At 33.2% G+C, this 13,610-nt stretch overlaps 1 protein-coding gene across 5 annotated transcripts in view; it reads left to right on the top strand.

The window, feature by feature from the left end:
* Positions 1 to 5,315, top strand: part of LOC111061896 (coiled-coil domain-containing protein R3HCC1L) — a 47,705-nt gene extending 42,390 nt beyond the window's left edge. For 4 of the 5 annotated variants that reach the window (XM_039425774.1, XM_022349593.2, XM_039425775.1 and 1 more), the window contains one exon: positions 2,938 to 5,315. In XM_039425774.1, the coding sequence (XP_039281708.1) occupies positions 2,938 to 3,011 (74 nt within the window). In that variant the 3' untranslated portion in view covers positions 3,012 to 5,315. Of the gene's footprint in view, positions 1 to 940; positions 1,432 to 2,937 lie in introns of those variants that run through there. The other variant, XM_039425777.1, reaches the window with a different exon arrangement.
* Positions 5,316 to 13,610: the final 8,295 nt, after the last annotated feature.

Here is a 13,610-nt window from a genome sequence, read left to right as displayed (position 1 = left end):
TATAGCTTTTGAGCATTTCTTCCATTTATCCGACACTGCTTGCTCGTCCTGCTCAGCCTCCTCTAACAACTTTGTTCAAAATCTCCCGGAATTCTTCCACTTTTTGAGGATTTTGGAGCGCCCTCAATTCATACCTTTTCAAATTATCAGGTTACGATTTCCTTGAGTTGGCTATTCTTGCTCTTATCACTGCCCCCACCAGATAATGGTCAGAGTCAACATTGGCGCCTCTATAGCTCCTGATACTCATGAGATTAGAGTAATGGCGCGAATCTATCAGCAGGTGGTCGATCTGATTGTTTGTGACTCCATCAGGTGAATACCATGTAGCTTTATGAATATCTTTTCCCTGGAACATTGTGCTCCCTACCACCAAGCTCCTTGCTGCTGCAAAATTGACCAGTCTCACTCCATTATCACTTGACTCAGAATGCAGACTATGCTTGCCAACATATTGCCTAAAGCATTCCTCTTTACCAACCTTAGCATTGAAATCACCAACTATAATCTTCACATCATGGCCTGGACAATTATCATAGACTTTTTCCAGCTCTTCATAAAAGTCCTCTCCTTCCTCAACCGCCCTCTCTTCTGTTGGTGCATGCACATTTATAATGCTAGTGTTGAAAAATTTCAACTTTATACGGATAACACATATTCTGTGATTGATTGGGGTGAAACCAATAACGAGTTCTCTATATTTTCCGTTAAATACAAAACCAGTCCCAAATACGTGTTGTGTCTCATGGCAGCTATAGTAGACATCGCATTTCCCTTTATGAAACATTCCATTGCCAAGCCACCTGATCTCTTGGATTGCTGTAATACCAGCCCTATACTTCTCAAGTACCTCCACCAGCTGCTGCAATGCTCCACTTCCGTATAGTGTCCTCACATTCCAGGTATATAATCTCAAATCCATTTTCCTATTTCGTTTCAGTGCAAGCCGTTCTCTTGAATCCGTATAATCCAGTCCAATCCGAGGCAAATTATTGTGCGGTTCCGTAACCAGAGTCTTTTTATAGGGATGGGGTGTCGGCCCATCGCCCAACCCCCAACCCCCAACCTGGAGGACCAGGGTCTTGTTGGCGCGGTTGATGCTTCATGTGCTCATTTGCCTACCTGAACACACTAATTACCTGGGGCGCAACGATGTTAGTGCCAACCAGTCTACAAAAGATGCCAGCCATGCAGTGAACAAATCTTCATGAGTGAGTGCGCGTATATTATGGGCCCATATAATTATGTGAGTGATTAATGATAATATTATTTCAAAATCTCTTCGACTCAATTTTCCATAGACAAACTGGTATATTGTTTGTAAAAATTCTGATGTTTCACTGTCCAAACTTGAGTCGGGCAACCCTTGGGTGAAAGCACTACATGCTCATCCTTAATAAATTTATAAACTTGAAATAACTCTTTAAAATTCAAATTATATTGGTTATGGGCTCAGCCCTCCATTATCAAATTCATTTATTAATTATTGAACAAACAATATTCATATATGATTTAGTAAATTTAAATAAATGCAACTTGTTATCACATATTGTTCCTTAGTGACCCTGTGTTCGACCTTGCTTATAGCTTATTTATTTGCTAATATCATATTCATTTCAGAGGTCAATAGTAACCCATCATCGAGCTTTTTTCCAAATTTCGTTTCTGGTTTAAGACAAGGGTATTTCCTGAAACGGGAGCAAAGAAGCCGGGCAGTCAAGTGGCTCACCCAACAAGAACCACACACCAGGCAGGTTTCTTCTCCAAAACAGGAGTTAACCCTCAGATTAGTGCCGTCACCGACAGGAGACTGGTATTAAACACCACAAGCTCTAGCTTGTTACCTCATGCGTATGAAAAACTGCACCAGAAACAGTGCAGGTTTTTCTTTGGAGGGAACTGAAGAACTCATTTTTTGACGTACAGCGCATGAAGATATATCGTTCCAAAGTTGATAAAACGCTCTAAATTTCATAGATTTGAATTAGCTCTGTATCTCTTGCACAAAAAAGGTTATAATGGAATGAAATTTGAACAAATTTAGAAAAAAGTTTTTTTTGGGCTTTCGAAGGTTATAATTGGAAAAATATTCGTTTTAGAGGAAACTTTTATGAAACAAAAATTGTAGAGGAAGATTTTAAAAATATTTTCGTCGAAAAAAACGGTTGAATATCTTGCACGGTTATTGAAATACAAGCGATATAGCAAAACCCTGAAAATTTTGGCGGCCACCTTGTTTCCGAGGTGTTTGCCCGTGATTTCGACTTATCATCATCACGATCCTTATTATGCTAGACCTAACGAAGAAATTGAGACATCTTCCACGGCTGTTACTCAAAAATGACCACGGAATGACATTTGCGCCCGGACTAAGAGAGATTGACTGTGAGAGTTTTAAACGATTTTCAACGAATTTTCTGGTTGGAAAATGTTTATATAAGGTAGAAGAGTTTTTCGAAATCCAATTTTTAAAGTTATTTGTTTAAATGTTTGTTTTTGGACTTGAGAGTGCTAGGCAATTGAATTTAAAAATAAAATAAATAAAAATAATATAAATAAAATGTGATATATATATATATATATATATATATATATATATATATATATATATTCATATATAATGTGATATCAGACTACTGTAAGCTTGAACTGACGTTGTTATGACATTTTTATGTTTTTGACAATAAACTATTTATTTATTTATTTTGTTGTTCTTCTCCTTGGTGTCACGACTGTGCCCTGGACTCGACGACACAGGTCCAGGTCCACGAAAACTGCAATTTGAACGACATTATTCAAACTATCTATACGACATGGTTGGTGGTATTGATAGCAGCCTAAAGTTGGATACTTAGGAAACATCCAACATTAAAGTTTAATTACAGTCAGTCTATCATAGTGTTATCAATCATGTAATTTCCTTTCATTTATTTGCAGATCAAAAACGAATAGCCGCTAAACTGAGGGAAGCTGCATGGGAAGGAACACTCACAAGCAACATGAATAGCTGAGCAATACCAATGCCTGCTGAACAAACTGGTTTATTAATTTTGCTGGACCTTGGCAAGCGTCAACAAGTGGCAAAGCAGCTTCGTTTCTGCTTTGAAACTGATTGTAATAGATATGAAGTGCAACTGCCATTACGGGTTAGTAGCTAGAGAGAAATTGAGTCTTTGCTCTCTGCTTTCGATGTTTGTAGACTGAACCATTTATCATCACACCATTTGCAATCCGGATCATTTATTATTTTTGGGATGGCCTTTCTTAAGTTAGTAATGTCCCCCAAAATATGACGACTTATTTACATTTAACATATTACTGTTGCAGTTTTCTGCACATGGAAGATAATTTTGTCGACTGTATCCAGTATTTGTTTCAATTTATTCTACGATCGCAATTGAGTGAAAAACGTATAGTTCTGTTTCAGCATCTCATCTAAAGATTGAGACATGTGCTTTCAGTTTTATTGAGTGTTTTGTTCAACACTGTGTGTCAATTATTCAATGATTGTAATAGAGTATAGGGTTACATGTAGCTACTGCTCATCTGGTAGAAGCAAAATGATTGATCATACTTTTTTTAATTGTTGATTGATGACAAGAAAATGTTACTGACAATATTGGGATGGGTGATAAGTCTTGGAAAACTGAACAAAACCTTATGCTAAATATATTCATGACTATCTTGATTCTATTCCTGAAAAATATAGGCAATTCCATTGTAAATTCTATATATACATATTTTTATAACACTTTTGCATTGAAAATCGTATTCAATTAATCTATATGTTCATTTATGTTATAATTATTTTGATGGTTCTCAAGCTTTTTTCTATAACAGATTTATTCTATTTTATTATGTCAGATCACTTTTCGCTGAGTTCAAATAGTTCTTGAAAGTTCAAAAGCTGACAGTGATTGTATTTGAGAAAATATAGAATATAGTAAGGGATAGGTTTCCTTCGCTTCAAGGGCCGTATTTGTGAACTTTACTTATACCCACACTAATAATACTTTTGTTTTTCTCAAAATTTACGTTTTCTACTGACAATAATTATTTTGTCTAAATTAGAACTATATGAGAAATGTTTTAATAATTTACTTCCATCTTTTGGCTGTCATGAATAGTATATTTTTCTATTTGTAATCACAACCAAATAACAATCATTAATAATAAGGGAGTTGATTTCCTGAAACACTTAGTGACATGAACTAGTTTTCTATTAATTTTGTAAGAGATCTATAATAAATTCAATAATAGGTCAAATAACCAGTATAAAATGTATCCTATATATTTTTATATGTGCAATCAGCAAATTGAATTTGAATTGCATTAAATTAATTTATATTTCCGCCTTGTTCCAATTCTAATTGAATTAGATCTAAATTTTATATTATTACATCGAAGACTTTTTCTTAAATTATCTACTGCCTAAAACGTAGGGATCTAGATGTTTTCCACATTTTTCTTGTGGTATTTGCAAGCATTACTTAGTTTCTAATAGCATTGCTGATTAACTGAAATATCTGAATTCAAATTTCAGTTTTTTTAAATACCATTGTTCATTATATCGTTATTGAAACTTTTGTATTACATGACCGTAATGATTTATAATTCCTAGTACTATACTTCTCCATATTTACCTTCTCAATTTAGTTCAAAATAAGAGGATGCGCTTAAATATTCATTGAATATCTATGCAATGGTAACGTCAATTCATTCAGAAGATGTTAATATCAAAATAAATAATACTATTTACATGAATTGAAAAGCTAGAAGGCTCTTGCTCTCCCAGATGCTAAATGTTGTTCTCATCTTGATCCAACTACTTCGTTACCACTGTTTTGGTTTATAATATTGTGTTTTCTTGCATGCTATTGAACAATTATATTCATTTATTCGTTTGTTAGTTATCATTTACCAGTGGAACAATATCGTTCATCCCTAGATTTTAATTTACAAGCAAGCTATTATTCATCTATTCAGAAGAAGCAAGCAATATTTTAAATTTGAAATAACCGTTTGTTACTTGGCAATATTGAAAGTAATAAAGTAATACTTGCTCAAACACTAATTTTGGTATGTATTTATCCAGATTAATAATATTATTATATATTCATATGTTACTTATTTAATAATATATTTTACAGATAACTTAGATTTCAGTGTTATTTGACTCACTCCTAAACATATTAATAAATTACTGTGTTTTTTGTTCAGTTACCAACCAAATGCGATAAAATTGTATTACTATTATTGTGATTTAAATGTATGTCGATTTTTTCATGCAGTACATTAAATTTTGCAGACAATGATTATTCTTTTTCATTTATTATTATTTTCCAAAGCATTTTTACTTTCCTTGCCCTTCCCACTACCATAGGTAAGGAAAGAATTGCTTTCCAAAAAAATTCAAGGTATCCCAATTTTGGTTTGAATGTGTTAATTTTGAAATAGCGAACTTCTCGTGTAAAGGAAAACGTTTGATTCGCAGTCGACAACGGATTTTCAGCCATCTAGAAATTGAGCCGACCCGGTCGCGGTCGACGTTGGAAGTTTTCGCACGAACGAATTTTTTAGTAATATATATATATATATATATATATATATATATATATATATATATAATATATATATATATATATATATATATATATATATATATATATAATTCAATTCATAAAATAGTATCTGTGAACCAATTTCTAAATATAATTGCTGAAATTTCAGTCGATTCCAAAAATCCATGCATGTATGATAAAGAATATAATTCCTAACATTTTTCAGTAGGTTTCAAGAACATGAAGTTTTTCAACTCCTTTCCGAAATGAGGGCCATGGCCCCCCGCACACATTGTTTTTTTCAAATTCTGATAGCAGATTCTATCTCTTATAGCCTACTCAATTGTTTGAAAAAATTCATATACTGATAAAATGACAAAATATCAGATTAGAGAAATTAATATTTTTCGACTCAAACTTCTTTCTTTAAACCAATTTTGTTTACATTCATTTGTTTATTGTTTCACCTTGTGATTCATAGAGGATTGTTTGATTGATTATATGCTTTTATCGGAATTATTATGATAGAGAAATATTGAGTATTTTTGGATTTTGGTTAGTCTACTGCAGGAGTTTGGTTTTTTCCAGTTTACTGCTAATTCCGTCCAATCTAACTGGCACATAAATTATTAAGCAGATATTTTTTTTCCTGCATTATCCATAAATTTCGAAGAGAGAAAGATATCTGATTCAAGAAACGTGTCCTAGGTTCTCTAAGGTACACCAATCGGTATACCAATCAATCCATTACTTCGGGCCGTGAGACTAAACATTGCAGGTCTATATGGTCCCCTAGCAGAAATGGGAGACATCATTTAACGATAGAAATTCTTATTCCGTTATTCTCTTTACATATTATTATTATTATTAATGTATTTGAGTGACAGGTCAAGTCCACGGGGCTTTTTTACAAGCTACAAGCCGGAAAGTAAGTAGTCGGCGAGTTTGCGAGTGCGCTAGTTGTAGAGTACACACAAAACATTCCACTCACTCAGTAGCCAAGTAGCTGAAGTGTGGAATACATTCCATGTTTCTGAAGCCTATAGTAGTACTGGTCTTATGATGGTTTAGTATAGTCTTAGTTTTGATGTATGTGAGAGGAGTCTTGAGCTAAGCAGTTTATTGCATGCGTGAAAGCTTTTATTTGCCGATCTTATTCTGTTGGTCACTTCCAGTTCTTCTGAGTTGTTGTGCGTGAGTGTCACTCCCAAGTATGTGAAAGTTACTGTCTTTTTAAAATTATAGTCTCTTACTTTCAGAAATTGTTCATTGTCCGTTTATATTTTGAACTCCACTGATCTGCATGAGCTTGGTTTAATTTCATTTATTTTTAATCCCTTATATTCAGTTTCTTCAATCAAAATATTGAATATGAAATATATATATGTAATATAATTAATATTATAAATATATACTTATATTTAATATTTTTAGAAATTTTTATTCGACTTCATGCAGAGCTTGGCTTGATTTCAAAGTTAGGTTACGTCGTTATGCCTCTCGCGCCAGATTTTAACCTCTAGAATTGAGGAGTATGCGCATGCGCTAGTGCTCAAAAGCTGGCGAGTGGTGTGTTAAGTCGCCGGCAGAGTCAACTTTTTCAAGAGCTTTTTTAAAAGCAGCTTTTAAGCGAGTGCGGTGAGTCCACGGGGCTAGTTTACGAGCTGCTTGTAAAAAAGCCGGCTTGTAGCTTGTAAACTCGCCCCGTGGACTTAAACTCAAAGCGTTGATAAAAACGGTAGAGGGGGGTTGGAGGTTAACTAGAGCTTTGATAAAAATTTTCCAGAAGATAGACCTACTTTCCTTACTGTAGATGATATGAAAAAGTTGTCAAATAAATTATGTTGTAGGACATTTTGTTAGCTTCAATCTTGTATAAAATTTTGTCAAGACGCATGGAGGCATAGTTAAATTAACGTAATTTCTCAGGAGAAGCAAAAAAACGATTATGACACCCCAGAAGTAAAATGGTAGCTTCGAAATATAACAAATTCCATTGAATTTTAAAAAGAATCAGTGATTATAAAATGAAAATAGAATGCTTTTTCAGGCATTTAAAAATTCTACTCTTGACAAAAATGACTCCTGGATTTAGTTCGTTTTGTAAAATTCTAGTATGTGCCATTACTATATTAACTTGGTAGAGTTTCAGCATAGAATCAGCTATTTTTCACAATCATTATTTTGTACTCTGTAATATTATGTGCTTGCCTGCACAAATAATGGATAATAAATAGCTTAGGTTATCTAACGCTAATGTATCCCTTGAAGCTTCCATCAGCTGTACCTATATGTACATGTGTATATGTATATGTGTATGTATATGTATATAAGATTCATTATGATCTATGATGTATCATATTTCTTCAATTATACAATGTTCAATGAAATTACTTCAACTGTCTTCATTTTATAAATTAATATTAATAGCAGTTGATGACAAATATTAGCTAGGTACTATCGAAGAGTTTTTGTATAAAATCCATTATTTCTCAATTCGAATTTTTTGAGAATATTATTCACTCTCAACTTCTGCTTGTTCCACAGCCTGACTTGTAGGGAACCGATTTTATTAAGAAAAGAAAAACAAACAGAAAGAATAGTTTATTTTATTTGAAACTCTACAAGAACATAAACTGGATACTAAATTGAAATATACCAATATTTTGAAGCTTATAAGCTGAAAACAACATACCACATTTTTATATAAATGAAAGTATAATAATATTATGATTAAGTTATATAGGTAGTTGACGTGGACATTTATTTGCTTTACTATAAAAAAATTCTTCACTGTTGGTTTCCATCACGAACTGCTTTGACACTTTTTTACTTTCCTTGCCTTATTACCATAGGTAAGGAAAATATTGCTTTCCGAAAAAAATTAAGGTACCCCAATTTCTAAATTTCTATACGTTTCAAGGTCCCCTGAGTCCAAAAAAGTGGTTTTTGGGTATTGGTCTGTATGTGTGAGTGTTTTTGTGTGTGTGTGTGGTGTGTGTGTGTGTGTGTGTGTGTGTGTATATATATGAGTGTATGTGCGTCTGAGTACACGATATCTCATCTCCCAATTGACAGAATGACTTGAAATTTGGAACTTAAGGTCCTTACACTATAAGTATCCGACACGAACAATTTCGATCAAATGCAATTCAATATGGCGGCTAAAATGGCGAAATTGTTGTAAAAAACAGGGTTTTTGCGATTTTATCAAAAATGGCTCCAACGATTTTGATCAAATTCATACCTAAAATAGTAATTGATAAGCTCTATCAACTGCCAAAAGTCCCATACCTGTAGAAATTTCAGGAGCACCGTTCCATCTATGCAAAGTTTGATTTTGGATTCTTAATTTGTAGTTTATTTCTGAGGAGAATCTACTTTTTCGCTTGCTAACCATCTGCACATGCGCAGTAGATTTTCTTTATGCTTGCTAAACATTCGTGCATGCACAGAAGAGTTTCTTTACGCTCGCTAAGCAGCTGATGGTAAGCAGCTCGCCAAAAAGTCAGATCTTAACCTAAAAAGTCGGTAATTGTAACTCCACCGATATAAGTAATTTAACAGGTTTGGGCAGTTGTAGAAAAAATTTTGTATGTAATTTGCGTGTAATGCTTCTTTATCGCTCTTGCAAAATTATCACACTCTGCTTCGCGTCCCGTAATAACTGTTTTGCGCGAGCGATAAAGTTGAGCATTACGCTCTTAATACATAGATAGCTATTACGGCCCTAGGGCTGTAAAATAACCTTGAAGTCAGCTGATTCTGATTTGATGTAAATCATGTGTTTACAAAATAGTTTATGAAAAGGATTCACTTTATGCTTCTATTGAATAAAGTAATCTGCAATAATAAGATAGGTACCTACTATCATTTTATTTGGATGAATGAAATACAGATAAGATAGATTATAAACTATTCAAATTCGATTTTCATAGGATAGAACCTCTAACCTTAACTTCCGCAGTCGACGACAACAAGCATTGTTGACGTTGACATTCAGATTGGCCAAATTTCAAGTGTACAAAAACAGCTGATCAAAAAACTTTTCATCATTTGTGTTTTATTATTCAAGAATCAAAACATTTATAATAATATCATCGTATTGTCATTTGAAAGAATAGGAAAGTATAAACTAAACCTCCCACATTAAAACATAATTAAACTGATGCCCGGTTTCTCAGTCATTCCATAAACTGTTTATCCATTCAATAACTTTATTGAATTGATAAACATGACAAATGCGTTTCTAGAACGCTCCATAAACTTATTGAATCCTTAAATCTCTCGATAAACTATATTCCTGGTTTCTCAGTCATTCCATAAGCTTTTTATCTATTCAATAACTTTATTGAATCGATAAATATGAGAAATGCGTTTCTAGAATGCTCCATAAACTTATTGAATCCATAAATCTCTCGATAAACTATAGTGCCAAAATCCAGCCTATAAATATTTATGGAATGGATAAATTTGTCAAATTTTTGGTTGCAAATGAAAAAATTAAGTTAGAAGAATTAGATTACAAAATGAAATTAAAATTAGTGTAGATCACTATAGTGAGGTCCACGTATAGCTGCGTACACATATTCACACTTTCAACCAGCACCGAGCACGCTCCTCCCTCGTACCGCCCTCGTACCACCATCGAACCACAGTCGCACCGCCCACGCACCCATCATGAACGTTATGGAAGATGTTACATCTTCTCACGTTCCCCGGTCGAACCACTGTTGCTCCCCGGTCGATCATCAATCGCTCTGCTGGAGTGACGTTCGGTTGCGGAGCAGAGCAAAAGTCTGTACGCACCTTTATAATGACAGTGGATAAACATAGAAGAATAGCAATGCCAATTCTCTGCATTTATTTATTATATTTCTACACTGTCAAAATCATAATTGGCATCATTGTGGACCTAGAAAAGGATAGTACCACCAGCTTTGTCGAATGATAGACAAGTATAGCAATTCCAAAGTTGAGCAAAAACTGTCATTATAACGTGGACCTCACTATATAGTACGGTATTTTAAAAACAAAACAGAATCAAAGTTGCACTATAATTTAGCATTGATAGCCCTTATTTGGTGTCAGCCATCTTGTTTTGGAGACATCAGCCAAAAGATGTCAGTACCATCCCTAGTGGAAGAGATCCATAGAAATTGATAGAAAAACTCTTTTGATATCAATATATATGCTCATGGATATCAATACATGTTCATGGAAATCAATAGGAGTTCATGGATATCAATACACATCACGGTAAATACAGTCAATGAACTTCTATTGATATCACTGTACGTTCAGTGATATCAATAGGTGCTCATGGATATCAATAGAAATAAGGGTAAATACAGTCAACGAAAATCTATTGTTATCACTGAACTTTTAGTGATATCAATAAAAGTAAATGGATATCATTAGAAGTAAATACAAACAAATAGACATCATGGCAAATACAGTCAATGAGCATCTATTGATTATATTGATAACAATAAGGACCGGTTTCTGAGCTCTCAGGATGATATTACCCATGTTAACACACAATGTGAAAATCACGTTTCTTCACGTGAATAAAAAGTGAAAATGTTAAAAGTGAAAATCAAACATTTTTCAACTCTCAATTAGGCTTTCTGACCAGCAGTTCGGATGTAAAATTGAATTTCAACCCCTTTCTATCTGTTGCAAAATCGTTTACAACACACCGTTATCGAGATAAAAAAATGTTCACACCAATTACATTTTTGATGGAAATTTTTTTGAATTTTCCAAAACAGTCTGACTTTAAGCTTTCTGTTAATTAATTCGGGTGCAGGAGTGAATTTCTAGCACTTTTTGTCTCTTGCAAAAATCATAAACAATGCACCGTTAACGATATATTTGCGGTAATTTCAAATGCAGTTGAAAACTTTATAATAATTTTGGCAGATTTTCAATTTTCCCGAAACAATGTATTTTTGATGACTGATTCGGGTGTAGAAGTGAATTTCCATTACTTTTCGTCTCTTGCAAAAGTTGTCTACTACGCACCGTTAACGATATATAGGCATTTTGCGGTAATTTCAAATGCAGTTAAAAACTTTATAATAATTTTGGCAGATTTTCAATTTTCTCGAAACAATGTATTTTTCCTCCACCTACTGTCTAAAGTACTTACTTTACTCCCTGAAACCTAATACTAAAGTGTCACTTTTTCGCTCTTGGTAGTAAAAAACAGAAAAACTCCCTAGGGAGTAAAAGTGACTCCATTTAAATAACATGGGGAGCATCTCTATTTTGAAACTTACATTGTAATAGGTTAGAAGGTCTAAGCTCAGATGAGAAAGCATAATAGAGGTGTCTGTCATTGAGTCAACTGAATTCAATACCACAACCAGAAATTTGATTAACTCATGAAATATATGTTTGTATGCTAATTATTATATTCTTAATATTAGTAGACGATGAAAATTTATACAATTTTTAAAATATTTTATTCTATTCAAAATACCAGCCAACAAATATTTTTGATCTGAACCGCGTGATCTGGAGTCAGCCATTTTTGGTAGCTGCTCAGCTGATATAATTGTTACAACTTTTGCCGATAGATAGCGCAATCGGCAGTGCCAATCAGACGACCGGTTTTTAGGTTTTAGATTTAGGCTATGTTGTTAGGAATCATTGTCACCGATACGTAAGTTATTAGAATGATTCTATTTGCAGTTTCTATAAAAAAATGTAGATGGAGGAAAAATGTTGTGTACATCACGAGCAAAAAATACTTTTTCTCCCTCAGGAAAATTGCTGCCTCGGGCTTCAAACTTTTTCCCACAGGGAGAGAAAGTCATACTTTCCACTCTAGATATACAAATAACTATTTGATGACTGATGACTGATGACGATATATAGAACTTTTGCGGTAATTTTAAATGCAGTTAAAAACTTAGTAGCCTAATAATTTTGGCAGATTTTCAATTTTCCCGAAACAATGTATTTTTGATGACTGATTCGAGTGTAGAAGTGAATTTCCAGCACTTTTTGTCTCTTGCAAAAATCGTCTACAATGCACCATTAACAATATATAGACATTTTGCGGTAATTTTAAATGCAGTAGTTGTACTTTGTAATAATAAATTTTGGCAGATTTTCAATTTTCCCGAAACAACATATTTTTGATGACTGATTCGGGAGTAGAAGTGAATTTCCAGCACTTTTTGTCTCTTGAAAAAATCGTCTACAACATACCGTTAACGATATATAGACATTTTGCGGTAATTTTAAATTCAGTTAAAAACTTTAATAATTTTGGCAGATTTTCAATTTTCTCAAAACAATGTATTTTTGATGAGTGATTCGGGTGTAGAAGTGAATTTCCAGTACATTTTGTCCTTTGCAAAAATCCTGTCAGACGTGCCGTTAACGTGCTACTGACGTTTAAATTTTTTTTAAATTTGTATTTGATCATGGAAAATTCTAAAAAAAATCATGTACGATTCTGTTCATATTGTCAATCTTATCCTAGAATTTCAAATGATTCTATCCAAAATTGGAAAAGTTATACCACTTTTTCAAATAATTATATCAAAGTTTATGGGGAAAATCGTGCAGTATCTGAACTATACACACTTGAACTTTGAATGATTTCAATTCAAATAATAACTACTTCCACTATTTATCGATCCCAACATTATTTCAGTGTCAAGCACAAATGTCGTCCCCCCATAAAAATCATTAACCTGCACCTGAAATATCAATTTTTTTAATAAGATTATCAATATCATTAATTTTGAAATTCCCACCATCCATAGGCCTACTATGGTATTGAATTAAAATATCAATATATTAATACTATGAGATGAACGTATCGAAGTTTCAACAATCGATATATCAAACAAGCAAATTCCAACTTTTTTCTGGGGCAAACTGGTTTTATTGCATTAAACAATGTAGAAATTAGGACAGTATTTCACTCTTACTTATTTAAAATATGTAATTTGAATAATGCATTCCCAAACAAGTTTGAAAATATATAATTATAAATAATCGAATATCGATGATATATCGATATTTTCA

Source organism: Nilaparvata lugens, chromosome 4, assembly GCF_014356525.2.
Source record: "Nilaparvata lugens isolate BPH chromosome 4, ASM1435652v1, whole genome shotgun sequence".
NCBI lineage: Eukaryota > Metazoa > Arthropoda > Insecta > Hemiptera > Delphacidae > Nilaparvata > Nilaparvata lugens.
Note: the sequence above shows the minus strand (reverse complement) of the source record. Positions and strands in the feature narration are given on the sequence as shown.